The sequence below is a fragment of the Eremothecium sinecaudum genome, chromosome VI, assembly GCF_001548555.1.
Source record: "Eremothecium sinecaudum strain ATCC 58844 chromosome VI, complete sequence".
NCBI classification, from domain to species: Eukaryota; Fungi; Ascomycota; class Saccharomycetes; order Saccharomycetales; family Saccharomycetaceae; genus Eremothecium; species Eremothecium sinecaudum.
The window spans coordinates 200,134-219,289 of NC_030897.1; the positions used below are offsets into that span (position 1 = coordinate 200,134).

Genomic DNA, 19,156 nt, shown 5'->3' on the forward strand with positions numbered 1-19,156 from the left:
AGATAGGTTACTAATAACATACCGATTGCAAGTGGTAGTAGTCACGTATTTTTTGTGAAATAATGTATGCTACCTCAGTGCCCACTCCACTGAACTCTAGATATAGCTATCATGCTATTTTGAGCGATATTTGTAAAACAAGGTTTAATCATTTGGCAATAAGGTTATTATTAACAATTAGCGTTACATTTGGTGCTGTTCTCACGTTTTTGACAAGATGGGATGTCAATGCGTGGGAGAGAGTTTTATTATTTCCGGGCAAGGTAATATTGTTGTACATTGGGCTGATATTGGTTATTATTACTAGAAAAAACTACTTGAGGGTCCAATTTCTAGGGTATGCGAATATAGTATCGTTTTTATACGGACAATTCTTTTCTCTAAAGTTTATCTTTTACCATTTGACATACCTTGCAAGTGGGATATTGATTACATGGGCTTTAAACGGAGTTTTATACGACCCTTCATACAGTATCCCGGTCGCGCTGAGAAGACTTAATGTATGGCTAATCAATCCGAGTCTCTATACTGCACAACTTCTAGTTTTTGATCTGGAACGGCTATCCTTTAGCTTTGGTTTTCAACATGAAGATCGACAGTTCCGCATTGCAGGTAGGTTACACGACTCTGCTGTTAAGTGCGGCATTCTTACATTGTGCGTTTTGGTATTCCAACCCATAATATATTTTGTGTTGAACGTGAAGGAATCTGCAGGAGTTTTAGCTCATTTACAATGCTGTGCGATATCTTTTATTATATTTCAACTCTGGGATATCACCAATGTTGCTTTTAATGCTTATTTATCTATCGGATGCTTACACAGAGGTAAACCCATTTCTTCACTCTCTTCTACTCCAATGGAGACACTGGTTACAGGCTTGAGCTCGAAAAGACTATTCACGAAGCTGACCGCCTTTCAAGAGCTATCTTACAGAGCCACATCTCCCGACATCCAGTTGAGGCTTCCTATATATCATACTCGCTACGGGAATTCCCATATTTGGTCCAGTATACTGAGGGAGTGCCTACTGGTAATTCAAGAATCGAATAGCAATATTTCGATGTTTTTGAAAAGCTTAGAAGCTCAGTCTACTGCAACATCTTCCGACTTCAAGCAGAAAAACATTATGACTAGGAATAAAGATGAAGTATTGTTTGGAAACAAGCCAACGGTTTCTGTCGTTTCAGGATCCCAGTTTTGCCTTCCTGGCTCACCACCTTCAGCAGAAAGCGATATCTCCCAACGCATCACACTAGAGAGTAACGGCCCTAATTTCAATGGACAGCGGCCACAGAACCTGATGCAGTTTTCACATTCTTACAATCCACCAATTTTCACTCAGCAAGTTAACTTCTTAAACTTAGCTCAGGATCTCATGAATTATGTTACCAAGATGCTTAGCTCCTTTTTCTTTCCTTCCCAAATAGAGTCTACAACATCCGTAAAACCGCTGTTTTTCTTTGAGCTATGGACTATTTCAAAAAAGGCACAGGCTGAGAAGTTAGTTAAACTGCCCAACTGTTACGCAGAGTGTGTTATTGCATTAATGGGTATGCTTATCAACTCTTTAGATGAGGACCCCAAGGGCAGTGTTGTTTCATCGGTGGGTGAGGTACTGAAGATTTTGGAACGCTCTGTGGGCTCTCTAGGTGCATTCGTTGAGTGGGAACCTCCAAATAAATCACAAAAAGGTCCCGACAGTATCTCGGTAATATATGACTTGGCAATTAATGCGTTTTTGGAAATTGTTCTAAAGTACAATCAATTGCTGAATGATGTGTATTTGGACGATGATGTTGTAAAACTAAGCCAATGGGTATTGCAAATGTGCGATGATAACAGCAGCATCTAAGTAATAATAAAGTTTTGTATCATATCTATATATTTACGGAATTCAGAAAGCATTATAATACGGGATAGTACTTTTTAAAAGTTATGTTATATAATATTATTCAAAGTTGAGTGCATCAACGTCTATTTCCTAAATTATTACTGTTACCTTGCGGACTATTTGAATGCGGCGAAAGAGAGGCGTTATCCAGAAATACAGGCTTCAAGACTTGCTCATCAAACCTATTGAACCATTGCGAATTCCCTTGGAAAAGGTGGTCAACAGTTTCTCTAACATTTCTACCATCAGATTTATTTTGCAAGTTTTTAGGATCGTGCAAATCATCTGAAGAGCGCGGTATAATTGGAGAGAAGCTCGAGCCGTTGTATTCGGCACTATCATCGCGATATGCCTGGCCATCAGGAGATGTTCTTAAATGTACAGGACGTGGAGCTTCAATATCAAACTCATCATCAGTATCATCAGTATCTTCCACTCCAGTTTTTATATTCAAAAGTTCCAGTATACTAGCAGTAGTACCTCCAAAGATAATTACAGTTAAAACCACAACAACTAACACTGTTGCAAGTAAAGTAAATTTGAACTCACCTTCAATGCCCATAGCTAGCGCTACACCAACTGCTCCGCGCAAACCTGCCCAAAAAGTCATCATTTGGTATTGATAGGGAATTTCATCAGGGATACTGACCGAGTTAGTGACTACACTTAGGGAACGCATTGTGCGAACCCGGTACAACCAATTCACAAAGTCGGAAAGAGGGAAAACTGCACACCAACGTGCCACACATATAGATATGGCTGTCACTATAATTAAAACTGGTTTATAGACTAATTCCACTTCGGTAAACAACGCTAACCCTAAGTAAATGAATATGAAGTTCTCTGACAATCTCGCCAAAAGCTGGAAAATGTATTTGATTGTAATCTGTGACCTTCGAGACATATTATAGTAAGCATAATGCTTCAAAGTTATGCCACAGAATAAAAGCGATACAATACCCGACATATGACATCCATTGGAAAAGAAGTAAGACTGGTACGCAATTAGCAAGATTAAACAGCTTTCAATTTGCGGGTATCTTCTGATATGGCTGTGTTTTAAAATCAGTGCTACCAGCACCCCAGTCATAAAGCCAATAAGCAGCGAGATAGTAAATGTCATGAGGAATAGTCCGATACCTTCGAAAACGGAAGAGAACTTCATTTGTTTACCATGGAACTTTTGGCAAGTTTCAAAAATCACGATAGAGATTGCATCATTCAATAGTGATTCACCGAAAATGATGGTGTAAAGCTTCGGATCTACTTTGTACGCATTTAAGATCGACAATATTGTCACCGGGTCAGTTGCCGAGAGCGCTGCTCCAACCTGCAATGCGTCAATGAATGGGATATTAATATTTTCTAAACCAAGAGATGTCCAAATATAAAGGATAACACCCATCACTACAGCGGATATAAACGTTCCAGGAATCGCAAACGTCAGAATTGAAACAATATTATTGAAAAAGTTCGCCTGGTTCAATTCGTACCCTGAATTTAGGATAATCGGTGGTAACAAAATGTTAAAGAAGTACGAAGAATTGAACGTAACAGCATCTTGAATATAGTGTCCTGGCGAAAGCCGTATAATTAGCCCAGCTACCATCCCGTAGAAAATAGAAAGCACCGTTTCATGCACAGCACGAATACGTCTCTGCGATAAATAGTAACTAGACCAAAGTGCTGATATCAAAAGAAACAGCAAAATAAAGAGCGCCCACGATGAGAATATCTCTTCAGTAATAGGATTCACAGTGTCACCTTGATCCGGATCTTCTACTCCCGACCCTGGATCGCCAGGAGAACCCCCGTCGCCACCGTTCTCATTAGAACCTGCCCAAGTTAACCTTAGTACTAGCGGAAGCACCCAGCATAGAATTTTGGCTGTCATTATATGCAGAATAGTGCTTAAAGAGAAAGGTATTCGCTATATTTGTACGTGTTGTGGTGGTTACTTTGCCTTAATAGCGATTGAACATGTTCTTCACGTCTGTATATCAGAATGAACTGCAGTCACGTGACAACAACCTTTTATTAACCTTGGTATATGAGTATACAACAACCTTTGAGTATCGTATTCAACCAAATCTACAAATATAGTTTGACTATCAGCAGCAGGTTTTCAGGATTGATGGTAACATACCTGTTCGAAGCGCCTCAACATTATTTTTCAAATTTGACCAGCTGTGAAAACTGAAAATCTCGATCAAATGCTCCTTAAAGATTACTGTGTTAACTAAGTCCTAGTGTTGCAATGCTCCGTCCTATCGTGATCTCAGGTCCCAGTGGTACTGGCAAATCTACTTTGCTAAAGATGCTCTTTGCAGAGTTCCCAGATTCTTTTGGCTTCTCTGTCTCTTCAACTACCAGAAAGCCAAGACCAGGTGAGGTAGATGGCAAGGATTATAACTTTACTACCGTGGAGGAGTTTAAGAAGATGATTGATCAGAATAAGTTCATCGAATGGGCTCAATTCTCAGGCAGCTACTACGGTACCACAGTGGCATCTGTAAAGAACGTTCTCGATTCTGGAAAACTCTGTCTTCTAGATATCGATATGCAGGGCGTTAAGTCAGTTAAGAAGACCGACTTGAATGCGAGATTCTTGTTTATTGCTCCTCCATCTCTTGATATTCTAAAGGATAGATTAAGCGGTCGCGGTACTGAGTCCACCGAGTCTATGAATAAGAGATTGGAAGCTGCTGTTGCCGAAATGGAATACGCAGAGACAGGTGCACATGACAGCATTATTGTTAACGACAATCTAGACAAGGCATATGCTGAGCTTAAGAAGTTCATTTTTGAGCAATGATGTGCTTCGGAACTACTAGGTATAAATCATTCACATATATAGTAGCGAATCGACCGAATATAGACAATTTCAGAGCTTTACAAAATCAGAACGGCCAGCTGGTCATATCAGCCTCCTATTATCCTCCATAGTAAGCAAATACACCCATTTCTCTGTGTTATCGCACAAGTCACGTGCCAATTATTTCCAGCTAGCAATGAGCTCTCTGATACTTTAAATCATTTCTTGGAGTACAGTGCGAAACTGAAGCTCGAAGCACACCGAGCAATCATAGACAGTAACCAAAGATGTCTTATGTGCCATCCAGTTTTGATAACCTCTCGCAAGATGAAGACCAGGTAAGTTTCAGTGAAAAGTTCATACGTCAATGCAAACAGCAGCCATTAGTCCCCCTTGGTGCCATCCTCACTACTGCGGCTGTCACTCTTGCTGCAAAGAATGTCAAGTCTGGAAACAAAACGGGAGCACAGAAGTGGTTCCGCTGGCGTGTTGCCTTACAGACATTTACTTTGGTAGCCCTTATCGGTGGTTCGTTCATATATGGCAAAAAGCAACAACCACAGATTGATGGAGATGAACTACTAAGACAGAAGGCTAAGATGAGAGAACAACTTTGGATTGAAGAGTTGGAGAGAAGAGATCAAGAAATAGCTAATAGGAAGAAAAGAGCTGAACTTGCTCGTCAAAAGGTAAAGGAAATGGAAAAAGAGTCTTCACAACTTCAAAAAGAACTCCAAGAACTTGAGTCAAAAATAAAGAAATAAGTATTATATATACCCATAAAAGTAAGATAGCTATATAATGAACGAAGACATCAAACTATCATTTCAAGGGCTGTTTGTAGCCTTTTGAAGCTCAAAATGGCCCGACAATGTCTCTAGTACATATTTTTCGACGCTAAAATTTGTAATCACAGAGGCCTTCCTATATATGAAATCTCCCCTACGATAACCACTTAACCGTGAAACATATCAAAGAGATAGTCATAGGAGTATAAAATCTGCGTTTTATAGGTATAAGGAGCATTATTCAAAATGGAATATTTAGCGCTATCTCCAGTGCAGTTCAACATATGGTCCTCGGACCCAGGGCTCATTTCATATACGTTGTTCGTTAGTGCCTCACCAAAAGCATCAGTAGCACGGTTATTACAGTATATTCATTGGTGCTTATTCGTTAGAAATGTTGATAAATTGGAGCGTCCATCAAACTATTGTTTAAAATATATGGAAAGGGAGTTGGATTTAACAGAACTATGCTCCGACATTAGTGGTGGTTCTGGAATTATTAGGCTGCAGTTTGATATTAGAAGTGACGATAGGGGTGCGAACATAAATTTGGACTATAATGTTGATACAGAGTTTTTGACTACGAATGTACAATTCCAGGTGAATACTTTGTCCATGGATAAGTATATATCTGTGGTGAAATATGGGTTGCCTCTTAATATTACAACTGTTGACTTGCGCCGTTTGGCTTGTAATATTTTAAACGAATACGAGTGTACTAGTCCAAAGAATATATGTCATATAAAGGATCATCTACCGGAGGATCTCGTAGCGTTCCAGATAGCAGGGAAGTCGCACCCAGTTGTGCTCTCACCCGAATATGAGAAGAAGTACGGTGATTTAACGTTAAAGGACTTATTGGGGTTTGACTTTGTCCCTTCGCATTCCTCACATTGCTCAATCATGTTTCGCAGTGAGCACGGGCAAAACACAGACGGTGTTACTATTGAGTTTGTATCTGATTCTACCTTAACGATGAAGACTATGAATGTTACGATGGATACTACAGTTGATGAAGTCAAGGAATTTATTTGTTCCGTTTATGGGCATACGTTGCGGTTATCGCCATCCGATGTGCGATTGATATATAGCGGTCAGCTAGTGCATGACAGGAACTTTTCAGGAAGTCCAAGCAAGATTTTAGAGTATATTTCCGACACTAACCATACCAAGTTACACGTGAAAATAACCCAAGAGTATTTAGAAACGGGGCCGGGATTCTGGTCGGAACTATTCAACAGTCCAGACAGGTTTTCATTTCATCCCACTCGTACGTCATCTAGTGCTGTGGACGCCATGCGTAATACAAACGCAAGAGGTGCAATGCATGCGGCGCGTGGTACATCGACTGCTTACGGTGCATCGGTTTCCAACAGCATGTCAAGGAGCGCATCTAATATAAATGCGAATAGGACTATACCCCAGAATGAGTCTGAAGCAGTAGAGGTCGATCCTCAAAACTCGGACCAGCGAGTTTACACCGAGGCCGGCGACCCTCTACATCGCACGGGCGAGCTTTTCGAGCGGGTTCTCGTAAACGGATCTTCTTTCTTCGTTTCCAAACAAGAGCTTGAACCAAATATCAACGAATTGAGCATTAGCGGTCATGTCATCCGTATGTGCTCTGATGAATTTCGCGTTCTATCAGACCAAATTCTTCTCAAGCCACATATAGCAAGAAAGATAGAATCAATCTTAGGAACAACTATTGAAAAGGTCCCTGTGAGCACAAGACCACCTCAACACGTTCAGTATACGGTGAGCACAGATGTTACTACCAACAGGGTAACGTTGCGCCAAGTATGGCACCAAATATCAACCTACGTTTGGATCCAAACGACCTTCAATTACCTGAAATTGATATTGCAGTCTGTTTATGTGCTTGCTTACAACTCAGGTGCAATAGCATTGCTGTTCTATTTAGTCGCTACAGGAATAGTACCAACAACAGCGCATATATTGACATTCTTTTCCATGTTTGCAATCAGTTTCATACGCTCACTGGGTATCATTTTTGAACTTTGGATTGACTTCTACTTCGGTAAGGAATATCCCATAAGTGAGGAAGAGCAGCAGCGTCTCCACGAAGCTTTAGCAGGACACATTGAACCAAGCTTTTTCGCTAGGTTTCATCGCTGCAATAACGCGAAGGCAGTGGAAGAAGCTCTGATGGCAACTTTGACAGAAAATACAGAACTCAAGCTAATGCTATGCGAAACGTACGATATCAAAAGCAACCTTTCCTTAAGGGTTATCGTACCACGCATACTTCAACGTTGCGATCTTCCAGAATATAGAAACAAAACCCCAGATCAGCTACGAATGTTTTTTGATAGCATTCTATCAAATATAGAGCGGAATCTCACAAACACAAACGTTCTATCGGTCCCAGAACTCGAACTTTTAAAGCAACTAAGAATTTACGTATACAGTACATTGCCGCAAGGCCACTTCCGTTTCAAACCCGTATTTCTTCGGGCTGTCCATACCTTCAGCGAGTTTTGCAGTGACACACTAATGCGGCACACTGTCCCTGACCCCAGCAAAGACTCTTTTGCAATATCTCTCCTCAAGAATGCCACCCTTTTTATCCTACTATGTTTCCCATCCTTTCAAACCAAGTTCGAAGACATTATGGCGGAGAGGGTATTTTGGCAGAGTGAGGAAAGCCAGCAAGAAGAAGCCGCGCCCGACGCACCCCAAATAGAACAAAATGACGGTAACGACGGAACGAATCCGTCCCCTCAAGATTTGATTGAGAACAGTTATGAATCTCAAGTAGATTATATAAACTCTACAGGAAATGAGGGGGCTACTGGTTTTCAGTTACATGAAGTTAATACAAATATAGATTAATAGTTACTACGTACCTTAATTGAGATCATCCCCACGCGGTGTTTGTCATCCCATAATAGTAACCATCAACGTAGCCTTTGTAATACCAGCATAGTTCATCAGTCCATTGTCAGCAGGCTTTTAGATTTCACGGAAATAACTACTCCGGTTAAATCCGACAGTAAGTATCTCCGTAATTATTTCCGTTGATCCGCCGGGTAACCACATGGTGGCAAACCGGTAGTATGTACAGCCGAGTATATTCCTCATTATTTGTTATTATTCCGTAGAGCTCCTTAAATCAATGGTAAACCCATGGGTTCTATTATCGTTGGAGAAAAACTATATAAAGCTTTCAATTATTGTGAATAAAAATTAATTACGCAAAACAATTTAATTAGTTCTTTTTATTAACTCAACAGTAATATAGATAAATAAAAATGGTTGCTCAAGTTCAAAAGCCAGCTCCAGCATTCACGAAGACTGCCGTCATTGACGGTGTATTTGACGAAGTCTCTTTGGAAAAATATAAGGGTAAATGGGTTGTCCTAGCCTTTATTCCAATGGCATTCACTTTCGTCTGCCCCACAGAAATTATTGCTTTCTCTGAAGCCGCCAAGAAATTCCACGACCTAGACACTGAGGTTCTATTCGCTTCTACCGATTCCGAGTTCACCTTGTTAGCATGGACTAACGTTGCCAGAAAGGACGGTGGTTTGGGTGCTGTCAACATCCCATTGGTTGCTGACACCAACCACTCTTTGTCCAAGGACTACGGTGTTTTGATCGAAGACGCCGGTATTGCTTTGAGAGGTTTGTTCATCATTGATCCTAAGGGTATCATCAGACACATCACCATCAACGATCTTCCAGTCGGTAGAAATGTCGACGAAGCTTTGAGATTGGTTGAGGGTTTCCAATGGACCGAGAAGAACGGCACTGTTTTGCCATGTAACTGGACTCCAGGTGCTGCTACCATCAAGCCAGATGTTGAGGGTTCCAAGGAGTACTTTGCCAGCACAGAGTAAACGTAGCCTAGATAGTAAATAATTATTTAGATAATTTTATGAAACTTTGTTGGTAATGTTAATAATGAAATTAGTGACCGTATTAGAATCAAGTCATCCCTCTCTTGCGTTGGATAGAGCTATTCTCACACGTATAATTTCGGTCTACATACCAGCGCTTATTTTCTACCGTGACCATGATGTTATATAATACAATTTGTCTTACTCGGATGATTATAACTATTGTTTGCTAGTCACCTCTAGCTCCGTCCAGCCTAGACTAAATACCGTTCAGTAAGTACTTGCAGTGTTCCCAAAGACCAGAATGTCTAGGTCACAACCTACGCTTAAGTCCATCTACAAATTATTCACGTGACTGCATGAATGGCGGATCTAAGCACACTATACTGCTGTTTTGAACATGTACAGTGCTTTTAACGGTTCGAGAGGAGTAAAAGGTAGAGCGCAGAAACCGAAGATGCCTACCTGATAATCGTTTTAACATCTGATTTCACCTACAAACCATCATCTGGTAGTATGCCAGCGATCTAGATCTCTGCACCATTCTGTATGGGTGGTGGAGTACAAATGACACATTAATAGACGAATTCCGATCGAGGGATCTCATCATATCGCGCAACTAATAGTAACAAGCTTATCGTCAATGATCAAGATATGCTGCGCTCTGCATACCATCACCGCAACGCTGTCGATCTTGATTCCCTATATCCACTGTTACTTCCCCCCTATCCTCTACGGGCCATAATTACCCTGCCTGAAATTCCTATCCCCATAACTTAATTCACCGTGGATCATTACACATATGCAAACTCCCGCTCACAATGCTATATTTATGGTAGTTCCTTTGTTCTGCACTCCCTCTGATCTCGGCAGTAATGGAGCGCACTGTTCCTTAAACAAAGGGCACGTGATTGGGATACACACATGATCATACTACTTTATCCCATTTCAGACCCTTTTCTACCGTTTCCGATGCTCTTAATGACACTCTTTTGCCCAATTTAGCTATGTAGTGGTCATCAAGTGCAGTTATTAGGCCACCTACATGTGTCACCTTTTGTTCGATGATGTTTCAAACGCGAAAAATCCTAAAAAAAAGCTCTTTCCCTTTATTTATGTGAAACATACGCAATGTGTTGTTTAGGCAAAGAATTGCGTGCGTGAAGTCTGGGGCGACACGATCAACGCATCGGTGCACCATATATGGCGATAGGATGATGTAAGGAATTTTTTCGAAGGAGATGGTATGGACGCGGTTATCTATGCCAAAAGTAAACAGATGCCATTTCGAAGATCGCGTTCTTAGGGGCGTTGACTGTGAAAGTATGCTATTTCTGCGCTAAGACACGAACCAATGGTTGTAATCTACCTAATTTGCTTCCCTGAAGCGGTTAGGATATTAAGAGGTTCGATGGGCGATCGCGACTATGGGAGTTAAAATTTCCGTGATTAGTAGATAGGGTGGGTCTGGGTCCTGTCCGTGTTTAGTGTGGGCGGTAGCCGCTTTGTTTTCCTTTTCCACTATAGTTAATGGTATTGGTCAAAAGGAGGTACGTAGTAGCTAGTTGTTTGGGCTTTGTCATAATAATATAAAAGAGTTATGGGTGGTATTAAAAGCACTTCTTTAGGCGTAGAGTGGTTAGGAGGTGCTACTTGTAGTTTTATTTGCATTTGAGCTAACGGAACTATATGTGTGAGATGTCCCCAGCAAATAAGCAATGCTCTGAGTTTGGCCACGTGAAACCCATGCTGCCTAAGTTGGCCACAGTGCTACGACAAGAGCTATCAGCAGCTGAGGGGTATCAGCAATCCCTGCGTTATGCTAAATTCAAGCCAGATGGACAGGGCTTAATAAAATTGCCACCACTTGCTAATGCTCTGCCGGGAACTCCGTATCCGACTAAGCCCGTATCATATGTAACACCTGAAAGCAATCCAAGAGGCGTGCAACCGTATGGCGGAAACACACTACTAGCACAATCCTGGACACCAATTGGTGCGAATACAGCGTCCGCGTCCCCATCTAAATCTCCTAACGGAGAGGCTTCGGACGAACAGAGAAAGTTGGTCTTACGAACCCCAACTGCTCCAGAGAAGGATTTTGGGTCACCGACTGTTAGCACTGACGTAGTGAATGAGGCCATTGCTCCTATAATATCAAACAAAAACGCCAACAGCAATGCTTCATCAACCATGTCAGGGAATAATAAGCGGTCCTTTGCATTCATTTCACATTTCCTAGACACATTCTTGTCTCAGGAACCCTCGATCGACAATGCACCACTGGCAAGGCGCAAGAGAAGAAGAACTTCTAAGCATGAGTTGCTTATCCTTCAGCAAGAATTTGCTCAGTGTCGGACACCTTCTAAGGAGAAGCGTATAGAACTAGCAAATCGATGCAACATGACGGAGAAAGCGGTTCAAATATGGTTTCAAAATAGAAGACAAAGCACTAAAAAGAAGATCAAGGATACGACAGAACAGTTACCTTCAACTCCACTCTCAGCCGACAAGCTTGCAAAACGGTCTAGTTCACCATTGGAAGACAAAACTCTTCGAGAATCGTCTGTTGAACCAATTCGCGTTGTACATTCTTCGTCTGCTCAACTTAAAACACCCAAGAGGCCCAATGTTAAACATTTTGTTGCCCTGAGCAGTATTGTAGCGACTGCTAAGGGACCAAGTCCCGAGGCCTCTCCGTGTCCTACTTCTCAATTGAGTAAAGGACAGGCATTAACCTTTAGATTACGATCCAACAAACAGTTAACGCCTGTACAGACATCACCTAATAACAGAGTTAACAAATTGATAAATGGAGCTCTTAAGGGAGCCTCAAAGGCTACGGATATAAACTCATTCTCTGCAGTAACTCCAAAGGCTCATAAGTATAATGGCCGGACTGTATTGACACCGACGAACAAGAACAAGATAAATACGATGCTGAGAGGCAGACCTCTTAAGGAGCTCAATATTAATAAACTAAATACTTGAGATCGGGAACGAATGGACCACGACTAATACTTGAACCACGTCTTGCGATAGGTATGAGACTCATGATGAACTTATTAAATGTGTTCTTCGACAAGACGACGTCCTGTGTTATAACCCATAAGTAACGTAGGGCATATATGGGCATTTCCACTAGATGGTTACTATGAATCATTCATTGGCAAGTATATGAACTTTCTAGCATATAATCATGAAACTATGATAGACTTTTTTGACAGCGCTTTGTAAAAGCACCTAAAAATAAATACAAAATGACAAAACCAATAACAGCAATAAGGATAATATTATATACTTATATTATCAAGTATGATTTGATTTTTATAAAAGTACAAAGAATCAGGGCAAGGATCTCCACATAATTCTCTCCCTTGTATATTCAAAATGTTACAGAAACGCAAACAGAAACATAAATGTCACTCAAAGCGAGTTCTTTAACCTCTTCTTCTACCAGTCGTCTTGGTGTGTTGACCTCTAACACGCAAGCCCCAGAAGTGTCTGATACCACGGTGAGCTCTGATCTTCTTTAATCTTTCCAAATCTTCTCTCAACTTGGACTCCAAGTTGTTAGCTAAGGAGTGGTAGTCCTTACCGTCGTTAACATCCTTTTGTCTGTTCAAGAACCAAGCTGGAATCTTGTAATGAGTTGGGTTTTGCATAATTTGAACAATTCTTTCTAATTCTTCTTGGGTCAACTCACCAGCTCTCTTGTGCAAATCGACATCAGCCTTCTTGCAGATCAAGTTAGAGTATCTTCTACCAACACCACGGATGGTGGTCAAGGCGTAGACGATCTTAACGTTACCATCAACGTTAGTGTTCAACAAACTGTAAGAAAGTTAGTAAATTTGACGAATTTCAACCTGAAAAGGTGCGGGCGTATACAGGCCATTTGCTGCTCAACTTCTGATTTCTAACAATTGGTCGGGAAAATTAATATACAAAATCACTTCATTACATCCACTCATTAGGGGTTTGTATCATCTCTATTTGTTCATGTTGGTTGTTTGACGCATTAACTTCATAACTTTGCCCTCAGCTGGTAATATACGCTCACCTCAACGTCCAAGAATTAAACATACCGCAAAATGTGTTGGAAAGAACCTTGTTCAGTAACGACTAGAGACATTTCTGCTTTGTTCTATGGTTTAGCTATTGGTCGGTAGTAAGTAACACAGTTCAAGTTTGTTAATACTATTTCCTTCAGAGTTCTTACTGGCAGTCCGTGAAAAGTGTAGTGACTCGAGCAGCTGTCAGTAGGGCTCTGGGTAGAGAGTGGCGGGTGGACCAGCCGCGAGGAACGTAGACAGGACGTGTTCCGGTGGGAGCGGGCCTAGAAAGAGAGAATTGGTGGCAGGGCCGGCACGGGCGGGAAGCGTCCGGAGGGAGGCGGGCGATGGGCCCGGGCAACCATTTTCAGATCTATTACCCACTACTATGGTGCACGGAGGGTAATGTATGGGTGCAAAAGCAGTCATAAATAGTGTAATTTGGTACGGAGCTATTAAAATGTAAATGAAAGACGGTTATAGAAAACATAGGTAGTCAGTCTAGCACTTGGTGCTTGATGCCTGCCTGCCTGCCTGTATTATCTAGTTCTTTGTTTTTAAAGTTTGAGGTGAGTAAGATTAAGAAGTCATTTTAGACTTCATTCGGAGTTCAGAATATATACAGTTATATAGTATTTATTGGTTTAAGATGGGTGGTTCTGGTGCAAAAACAACAGCAAGGTATTCTAAGGCTTCAAGCTCAATAAAAATCCGGTCAGCCTTCAAAATGTCATTCACGTCAACGAATTCCTTCTGAACAATGTTGACTTTGTCTTCAAAACGCTCAGTAGATGCAAAGAGACCTTCCCTAGGTTCATTGGTAATAAACAGTAGCTTCTTTTTCAGCAGATCATATTCTGTGAGAAATTTCTCGAAGAGAGGAGTGTTATCTTCCATATCCTTAGCAGCTGGAATATCTAGCACGTCGAGATCTAGCTCGTTTTTCGTAGTAAGACATTCGCGGTTACCAATCACGAAGATATGGTTCTTGCGGTATTGGTAGCTTAGTGCAACGTTAAAGGCTTGGTGGTAAATTTTCTTAGGCAGATCTGTTTTGAAGTTGTTGGGGGCGCGTCCACCATGGGCAATCGCACCGTTGTGTCTTGTAGGGGAGTTTCCATCACCCACTCTGGCGCGACCGGTACCTTTCTGAGGTGCCAGTTTACGTCTGGAGTAACCGTTGGTACTTCTAGTAGGAGGATTGGACGATCCCACACGCTTATTATCGTTTTCATAAACCACAGCCCTCCATAGTATATCTCTTCTTAATGGCGCATTGAACACAGAGGTTGGAACTGGTATTAAAGTATGGGGTTCCAAAGATGGGAAAGAGCGCAGACTAGCTAAAGTATAACGTGGAGGTGTTCCCTTATTAGGCAGGATTGCAGGAGCCTTTGAAGAAGAGCTGCGAGCAAGCTGTAAAGACATGTTAGTTACGGAATTGTTGATTAAAACAGTTGGAAAGGCACAAAAAGGCTTTATACGTACATTTCGGGAGGCCAAATTCAATGCTCTAGCAATTTGCATCTTAGAAAACGTATTGACAGGTATTTCACAGAGAAGAATGCTAGCTTTTGATGCGCCAATGCCATCTTAAAGTTTAATATTGATGAATATACGGTGAAAAATTGATGCTATGAAATCTAAATCCGGGTAACACACAAGACCTCTAATATCGATACAGTACTACAGAAAGAGGAAACATACCCAAAGTCCATTGCTGCTCATCATTAGAGTACGGAAATGTCCGCATCTCTGACTTAAACTCTACGTTCTTGCTATACCCATCTTCTTTCTTCGAGATATGAATCAAAAGCTCACCGAAAAAGAAACGACTTTTAAAATTTTTCATTGTAGGGAACTATGTAAAATTGTACCTCATCGCCTTCTCATAGCATAGACTATAGAGGTGTAGGAAGTCCAGTACTGTATATTAGACTGCATAATGTCCACCAAGGCTAGATACTATTTGGAACAATGCATTCCTGAGGTTACAGACCTAATTGACAAGGGGTTGTTTACCAAGAATGAAATATCTACGATAATGAGCAAACGTACCAACTTTGAGCATCGGTTAAGTTCCCGTGGATCATCAATAAGTGACTATATTAGGTACATTGAGTACGAGAAGAACGTTGAAAAGTTGCGGCAAAAACGTGTCAAGAGAATATTGCAGGATGCGAGGACAAACAGTGTTTCAGAATGGTCTATACAACAAAGAATTATCTTCATCTTCCAAAGGGGATGCAATAAGTTTCCGAAAGAGGTAAAATTTTGGGCTATGTTCCTGAACCACTTAAAGAGTAGTCCTCATGTTTCATATAAGAAGGTACAAAACGTCTATAACCAGTTGCTGAAGTTACATCCCTCCAATGTGGACATCTGGATTTCTTGCGCTAAGTATGAATACGAGGTGCATGCGAACTACAAGAGTTGTAGAACTGTTTTCCAGACTGGTTTGCGCTTCAATCCTGATGTGCCTAAGTTGTGGTATGAATACGTGAAGTTTGAGTTGAATTTTGTAACTAAACTATTGCATCGCCGGAAAGTTATGAATTTGATTAACGAAAGAGAGCAGGAGCTAGATATGCAACAACAACAGGAGGTAGCAAAGAAAGATACTAGCATAGATCAAGAAGCGCAGGACGAGCACACAGAAAAACTACAAGTTCCATCGACTGGGGATCAAATGAAGGACAAATTAAATGAGCTACCGGATGCTGATATGAGTATGCTGGGAACAGAGGAGACGAATCCGGCTCTACGTGGTGAAATAGCATTGGTAGTTTATGATCTCGCAATGAGAAAGCTTGCAGAAGACTACATCCGGAAACGTAATGGGTACTATTCTAACAGCGATAGCAAACTGGACTTGGAGTTGAAACGTAATGCTTTAGAGTTCGTGTTCAAGCTTTCATTGGAATATATTAAACTTTTTGACAGTTTTGAAGATCTAAATAGGGAATACCTGATACATCATGTCGTTCAATACTTGAAGAACTTGCAATTCGACGACATCACGGTAGAGAACTCGATGCCTGACATATACGTGCAAGTTTTGATCCAGGATATTGTGATGAACATACGATACATGACCCCAGAAACATTAGAGATCGACGAATTGCAGCTGTCAGTCAAAAAATACCTTGCATATAAGAGCAAGTGCTCAAGCGAAAATGTGAAGAAATTGAGCACTGCTTACACGTCATACATTCAAGACCGCTTCTTATTTGAGATGAGCAAGTCCGAAGATCCTAGATACAGGATCCTAAACGCAATTGTAAAGAAGTTATAGTTGGTGGTTTTCCTAAGAGGTTTACCTCTACTAGCTATTTATTAATTTATTAATCGTACGTAAACTATGAAGTCCATTTATAACCAATTTTGGTAGTCAAAAAATTCATAGATCTTATTGGCTTTGGCAGCATCTATATTCAACAACTCACGACATTGCTTCTTCTTCAGGTTACCACCTGTCCTGAGTAGCTCCCTGAACATAACTTCCTTAATGGCCAGATAGGGTTTAGGAAGTATTTTTAGCTGCATGCAGAGCTGTTGCTCCTCGGGTGATAATAACCCAAAATCAGCACCATGCTGGATGTCGCTAACAGTAATTGTTTTCTTTCTATTGTTGCCTTCGTTGTAGTTAGGTGTATAATCCGAGCCCGATCTATGTGCGGCGGATGCGCGGTAGCGATTGGCGCCAGCGGAATTGGAAAGAGAATAAATAGAAGAGCCAAAACGCTCCAAGGCTTGGAGTCTTGCCTGTTTATCGCGTTCGTACTTAAGTCCAGCTTCTAGTGAAGTAAGTCCGTTAGATCTCCATTCTTGTAATTGTGCAATTCGCGTTCTGCAGCGTAGCTCTTGTAAGATGTCCTTGCTGAATTGCTCAAAATCCTGAGGCGTCATGATTCGCGCAAATGCTTTCAGTTTGTTGTACATGTCCTTGAGCTCCTTAGGCCGCTTCTTCTCAATGCTCTGTAGCCGGCGGTAATCAAGAAGGTTATTCTCAAACAGTAGCCGCTTCTTTTCTGTACGCGTTGTGAGCCGCGAGTTGTAGATATCCAAGATCGCCAGCTTTACTTCAATTTCCAGAGGCTGGTCATCAGGATCAAAAACCATATCCTTAACAGGCCCCTCTGCATCCTTTTCAAACTCATTTTCAAACTCCAATCGCCCTGGCATAAACCCTTGGACTTCGTGGCACGACGGAACCGATGCCACTGGCTTCCTTGGTAGTTGTAATGGCTTTTCCCGAAACTTCTCAATACGACGCTTCCGCTCAGCCAAAAAAGTCTCCTGCTTAACATTGATATCCATTGTAATGTCTGGAATAGGATAGAATTTACTTTCAAGGTAGTACTTCACATAATGCTCATATACCTCTTCTTTATCTCGGGAGCCAATATTATCTGCAATATCCTGCCAATTCCCTAATCCCAACGTCTGTGCCCCACGAATCAACGCCTGTTCCTCATCTGCTCCCCAATCCTCACAAAGTATTGGATATGAGTTCGTTTCTATAATCCTATAGTCATGATATGGTCGATGATTTCCGTTATATAAGCCCTGTGAGAAACATGGAACACACAAATCATATTCAGGGCACTCAGCACATGATACACGCACCCGATTCGTACAATCCGACGAACAAATATCACAGTGAAACTTGTTAGACATCCAGCATAAGTCTAGGTCTCGTTATCAGTAATTATAGCTGCTGTTTTCGTGAGGTTTCAACGGCAGCTAAATATAAAGGATGCATTTCAGAACATTGAATCCACTGTCGTCTACAGTGATATGGGACTGCACTAAACCCATACATGCTAAAAAGAACACACCCACACATCAATACGAGATCTCGGTTGACTAAATTTCACGACGCAAAACCGTCACAATCCACAATCCACCAGCCGCACACCAGCGACCGCTGGATACGAACTCCACTCAATAGTGTTGAAACTCTGAAGGTTATACTAATAAGATAAAGGCGTAATAGCTAGTTCAAGAATTCGAAAGCCAAGGGAGCTAATATCAATACAAAATGGTACGTTAAATATCTGGAATGGAAGTTTTTATGGCGTTATATTAGGTTTTTTTATTAGATGTTTTGGTGATTTCACACTGTTCATCATACGTTTGCTAGACGTCTATTAAGATTTCTATTATAATGTTATAATATTGTAAGCGCATTTTACTAACAATAAATGTTCAATAGGGTAGAGTTAGAACCAAGACCGTTAAGCGTGCCTCCAAGGCTTTGATTGAACGTTACTATCCTAAGTTGACTATGGATTTCCAAACCAACAAGAGATTGTGTGATGAAATCGCCACTATCCAATCTAAGAGATTGAGAAACAAGATTGCTGGTTACACAACTCATTTGATGAAGAGAATCCAAAAGGGTCCAGTTAGAGGTATTTCCTTCAAGTTGCAAGAAGAAGAAAGAGAAAGAAAGGATCAATATGTTCCAGCTGTCTCTGCTTTGGACTTGTCTCACACCAAGGGAGTGTTGAACATTGACGCCCAAACCGCTGACTTGATCAAGAACTTGGGCATGAAGTTGCCAATGTCAGTCTCCAACGTCTCTGGTCAAAGAGACAGAAGAATCAGAAGAAGAAACTGAGTTGCAGGGCGATTCTATCGAGCGCTTAGTACTTTTTGTGAATACTCATTTAAAATGTGTACAGTTATATATTTAGCCACATTATAATACGAACCACTACCAACCTATGTTTGCTGA

The 19,156-nt window shown here is 41.1% G+C and overlaps 12 protein-coding genes across 12 annotated transcripts; 8 read left to right on the forward strand and 4 right to left on the reverse strand.

The window, feature by feature from the left end:
• Positions 1-62: 62 nt before the first annotated feature.
• Positions 63-1,853, forward strand: NDC1 (Ndc1p; the record flags this gene model as incomplete). The annotated part of the gene is made up of 1 exon (XM_018133266.1): positions 63-1,853. The coding sequence occupies one exon, from the start codon at positions 63-65 to the stop codon at positions 1,851-1,853; it is 1,791 nt and encodes a 596-aa protein (XP_017988608.1).
• A 115-nt stretch (positions 1,854-1,968) lies between these two features.
• Positions 1,969-3,786, reverse strand: NHX1 (bifunctional K:H/Na:H antiporter NHX1; the record flags this gene model as incomplete). The annotated part of the gene is made up of 1 exon (XM_018133265.1): positions 1,969-3,786. The coding sequence occupies one exon, from the start codon at positions 3,784-3,786 to the stop codon at positions 1,969-1,971; it is 1,818 nt and encodes a 605-aa protein (XP_017988609.1).
• Positions 3,787-4,149: 363 nt separating this feature from the next.
• On the forward strand, positions 4,150-4,707 carry GUK1 (guanylate kinase; the record flags this gene model as incomplete). Its single annotated transcript, XM_018133264.1, has 1 exon — positions 4,150-4,707. The coding sequence occupies one exon, from the start codon at positions 4,150-4,152 to the stop codon at positions 4,705-4,707; it is 558 nt and encodes a 185-aa protein (XP_017988610.1).
• A 287-nt stretch (positions 4,708-4,994) lies between these two features.
• Positions 4,995-5,471, forward strand: RCF1 (respiratory supercomplex assembly factor RCF1; the record flags this gene model as incomplete). The annotated part of the gene is made up of 1 exon (XM_018133263.1): positions 4,995-5,471. The coding sequence occupies one exon, from the start codon at positions 4,995-4,997 to the stop codon at positions 5,469-5,471; it is 477 nt and encodes a 158-aa protein (XP_017988611.1).
• A 270-nt stretch (positions 5,472-5,741) lies between these two features.
• On the forward strand, positions 5,742-8,351 carry USA1 (Usa1p; the record flags this gene model as incomplete). The annotated part of the gene is made up of 1 exon (XM_018133262.1): positions 5,742-8,351. One exon carries the CDS (start codon positions 5,742-5,744, stop codon positions 8,349-8,351), a length of 2,610 nt encoding a protein of 869 aa, XP_017988612.1.
• Positions 8,352-8,770: 419 nt separating this feature from the next.
• On the forward strand, positions 8,771-9,358 carry AW171_hschr63580 (peroxiredoxin; the record flags this gene model as incomplete). The annotated part of the gene is made up of 1 exon (XM_018133261.1): positions 8,771-9,358. One exon carries the CDS (start codon positions 8,771-8,773, stop codon positions 9,356-9,358), a length of 588 nt encoding a protein of 195 aa, XP_017988613.1.
• A 1,689-nt stretch (positions 9,359-11,047) lies between these two features.
• On the forward strand, positions 11,048-12,349 carry AW171_hschr63581 (HFL238Wp; the record flags this gene model as incomplete). Its single annotated transcript, XM_018133260.1, has 1 exon — positions 11,048-12,349. One exon carries the CDS (start codon positions 11,048-11,050, stop codon positions 12,347-12,349), a length of 1,302 nt encoding a protein of 433 aa, XP_017988614.1.
• A 449-nt stretch (positions 12,350-12,798) lies between these two features.
• AW171_hschr63582 (40S ribosomal protein uS13) lies at positions 12,799-13,493 on the reverse strand (the record flags this gene model as incomplete). The annotated part of the gene is made up of 2 exons (XM_018133259.1): positions 12,799-13,192; positions 13,447-13,493. The coding sequence occupies 2 exons, from the start codon at positions 13,491-13,493 to the stop codon at positions 12,799-12,801; spliced, it is 441 nt and encodes a 146-aa protein (XP_017988615.1).
• A 556-nt stretch (positions 13,494-14,049) lies between these two features.
• On the reverse strand, positions 14,050-14,940 carry YML6 (mitochondrial 54S ribosomal protein uL4m; the record flags this gene model as incomplete). Its single annotated transcript, XM_018133258.1, has 2 exons — positions 14,050-14,829; positions 14,902-14,940. The coding sequence occupies 2 exons, from the start codon at positions 14,938-14,940 to the stop codon at positions 14,050-14,052; spliced, it is 819 nt and encodes a 272-aa protein (XP_017988616.1).
• Positions 14,941-15,358: 418 nt separating this feature from the next.
• Positions 15,359-16,708, forward strand: UTP6 (snoRNA-binding rRNA-processing protein UTP6; the record flags this gene model as incomplete). The annotated part of the gene is made up of 1 exon (XM_018133257.1): positions 15,359-16,708. The coding sequence occupies one exon, from the start codon at positions 15,359-15,361 to the stop codon at positions 16,706-16,708; it is 1,350 nt and encodes a 449-aa protein (XP_017988617.1).
• A 77-nt stretch (positions 16,709-16,785) lies between these two features.
• Positions 16,786-18,093, reverse strand: ADA2 (chromatin-binding transcription regulator ADA2; the record flags this gene model as incomplete). The annotated part of the gene is made up of 1 exon (XM_018133256.1): positions 16,786-18,093. The coding sequence occupies one exon, from the start codon at positions 18,091-18,093 to the stop codon at positions 16,786-16,788; it is 1,308 nt and encodes a 435-aa protein (XP_017988618.1).
• A 364-nt stretch (positions 18,094-18,457) lies between these two features.
• On the forward strand, positions 18,458-19,039 carry RPS17B (40S ribosomal protein eS17; the record flags this gene model as incomplete). Its single annotated transcript, XM_018133255.1, has 2 exons — positions 18,458-18,460; positions 18,632-19,039. 2 exons carry the CDS (start codon positions 18,458-18,460, stop codon positions 19,037-19,039), a joined length of 411 nt encoding a protein of 136 aa, XP_017988619.1.
• Between the last annotated feature and the right edge of the window lie 117 nt (positions 19,040-19,156).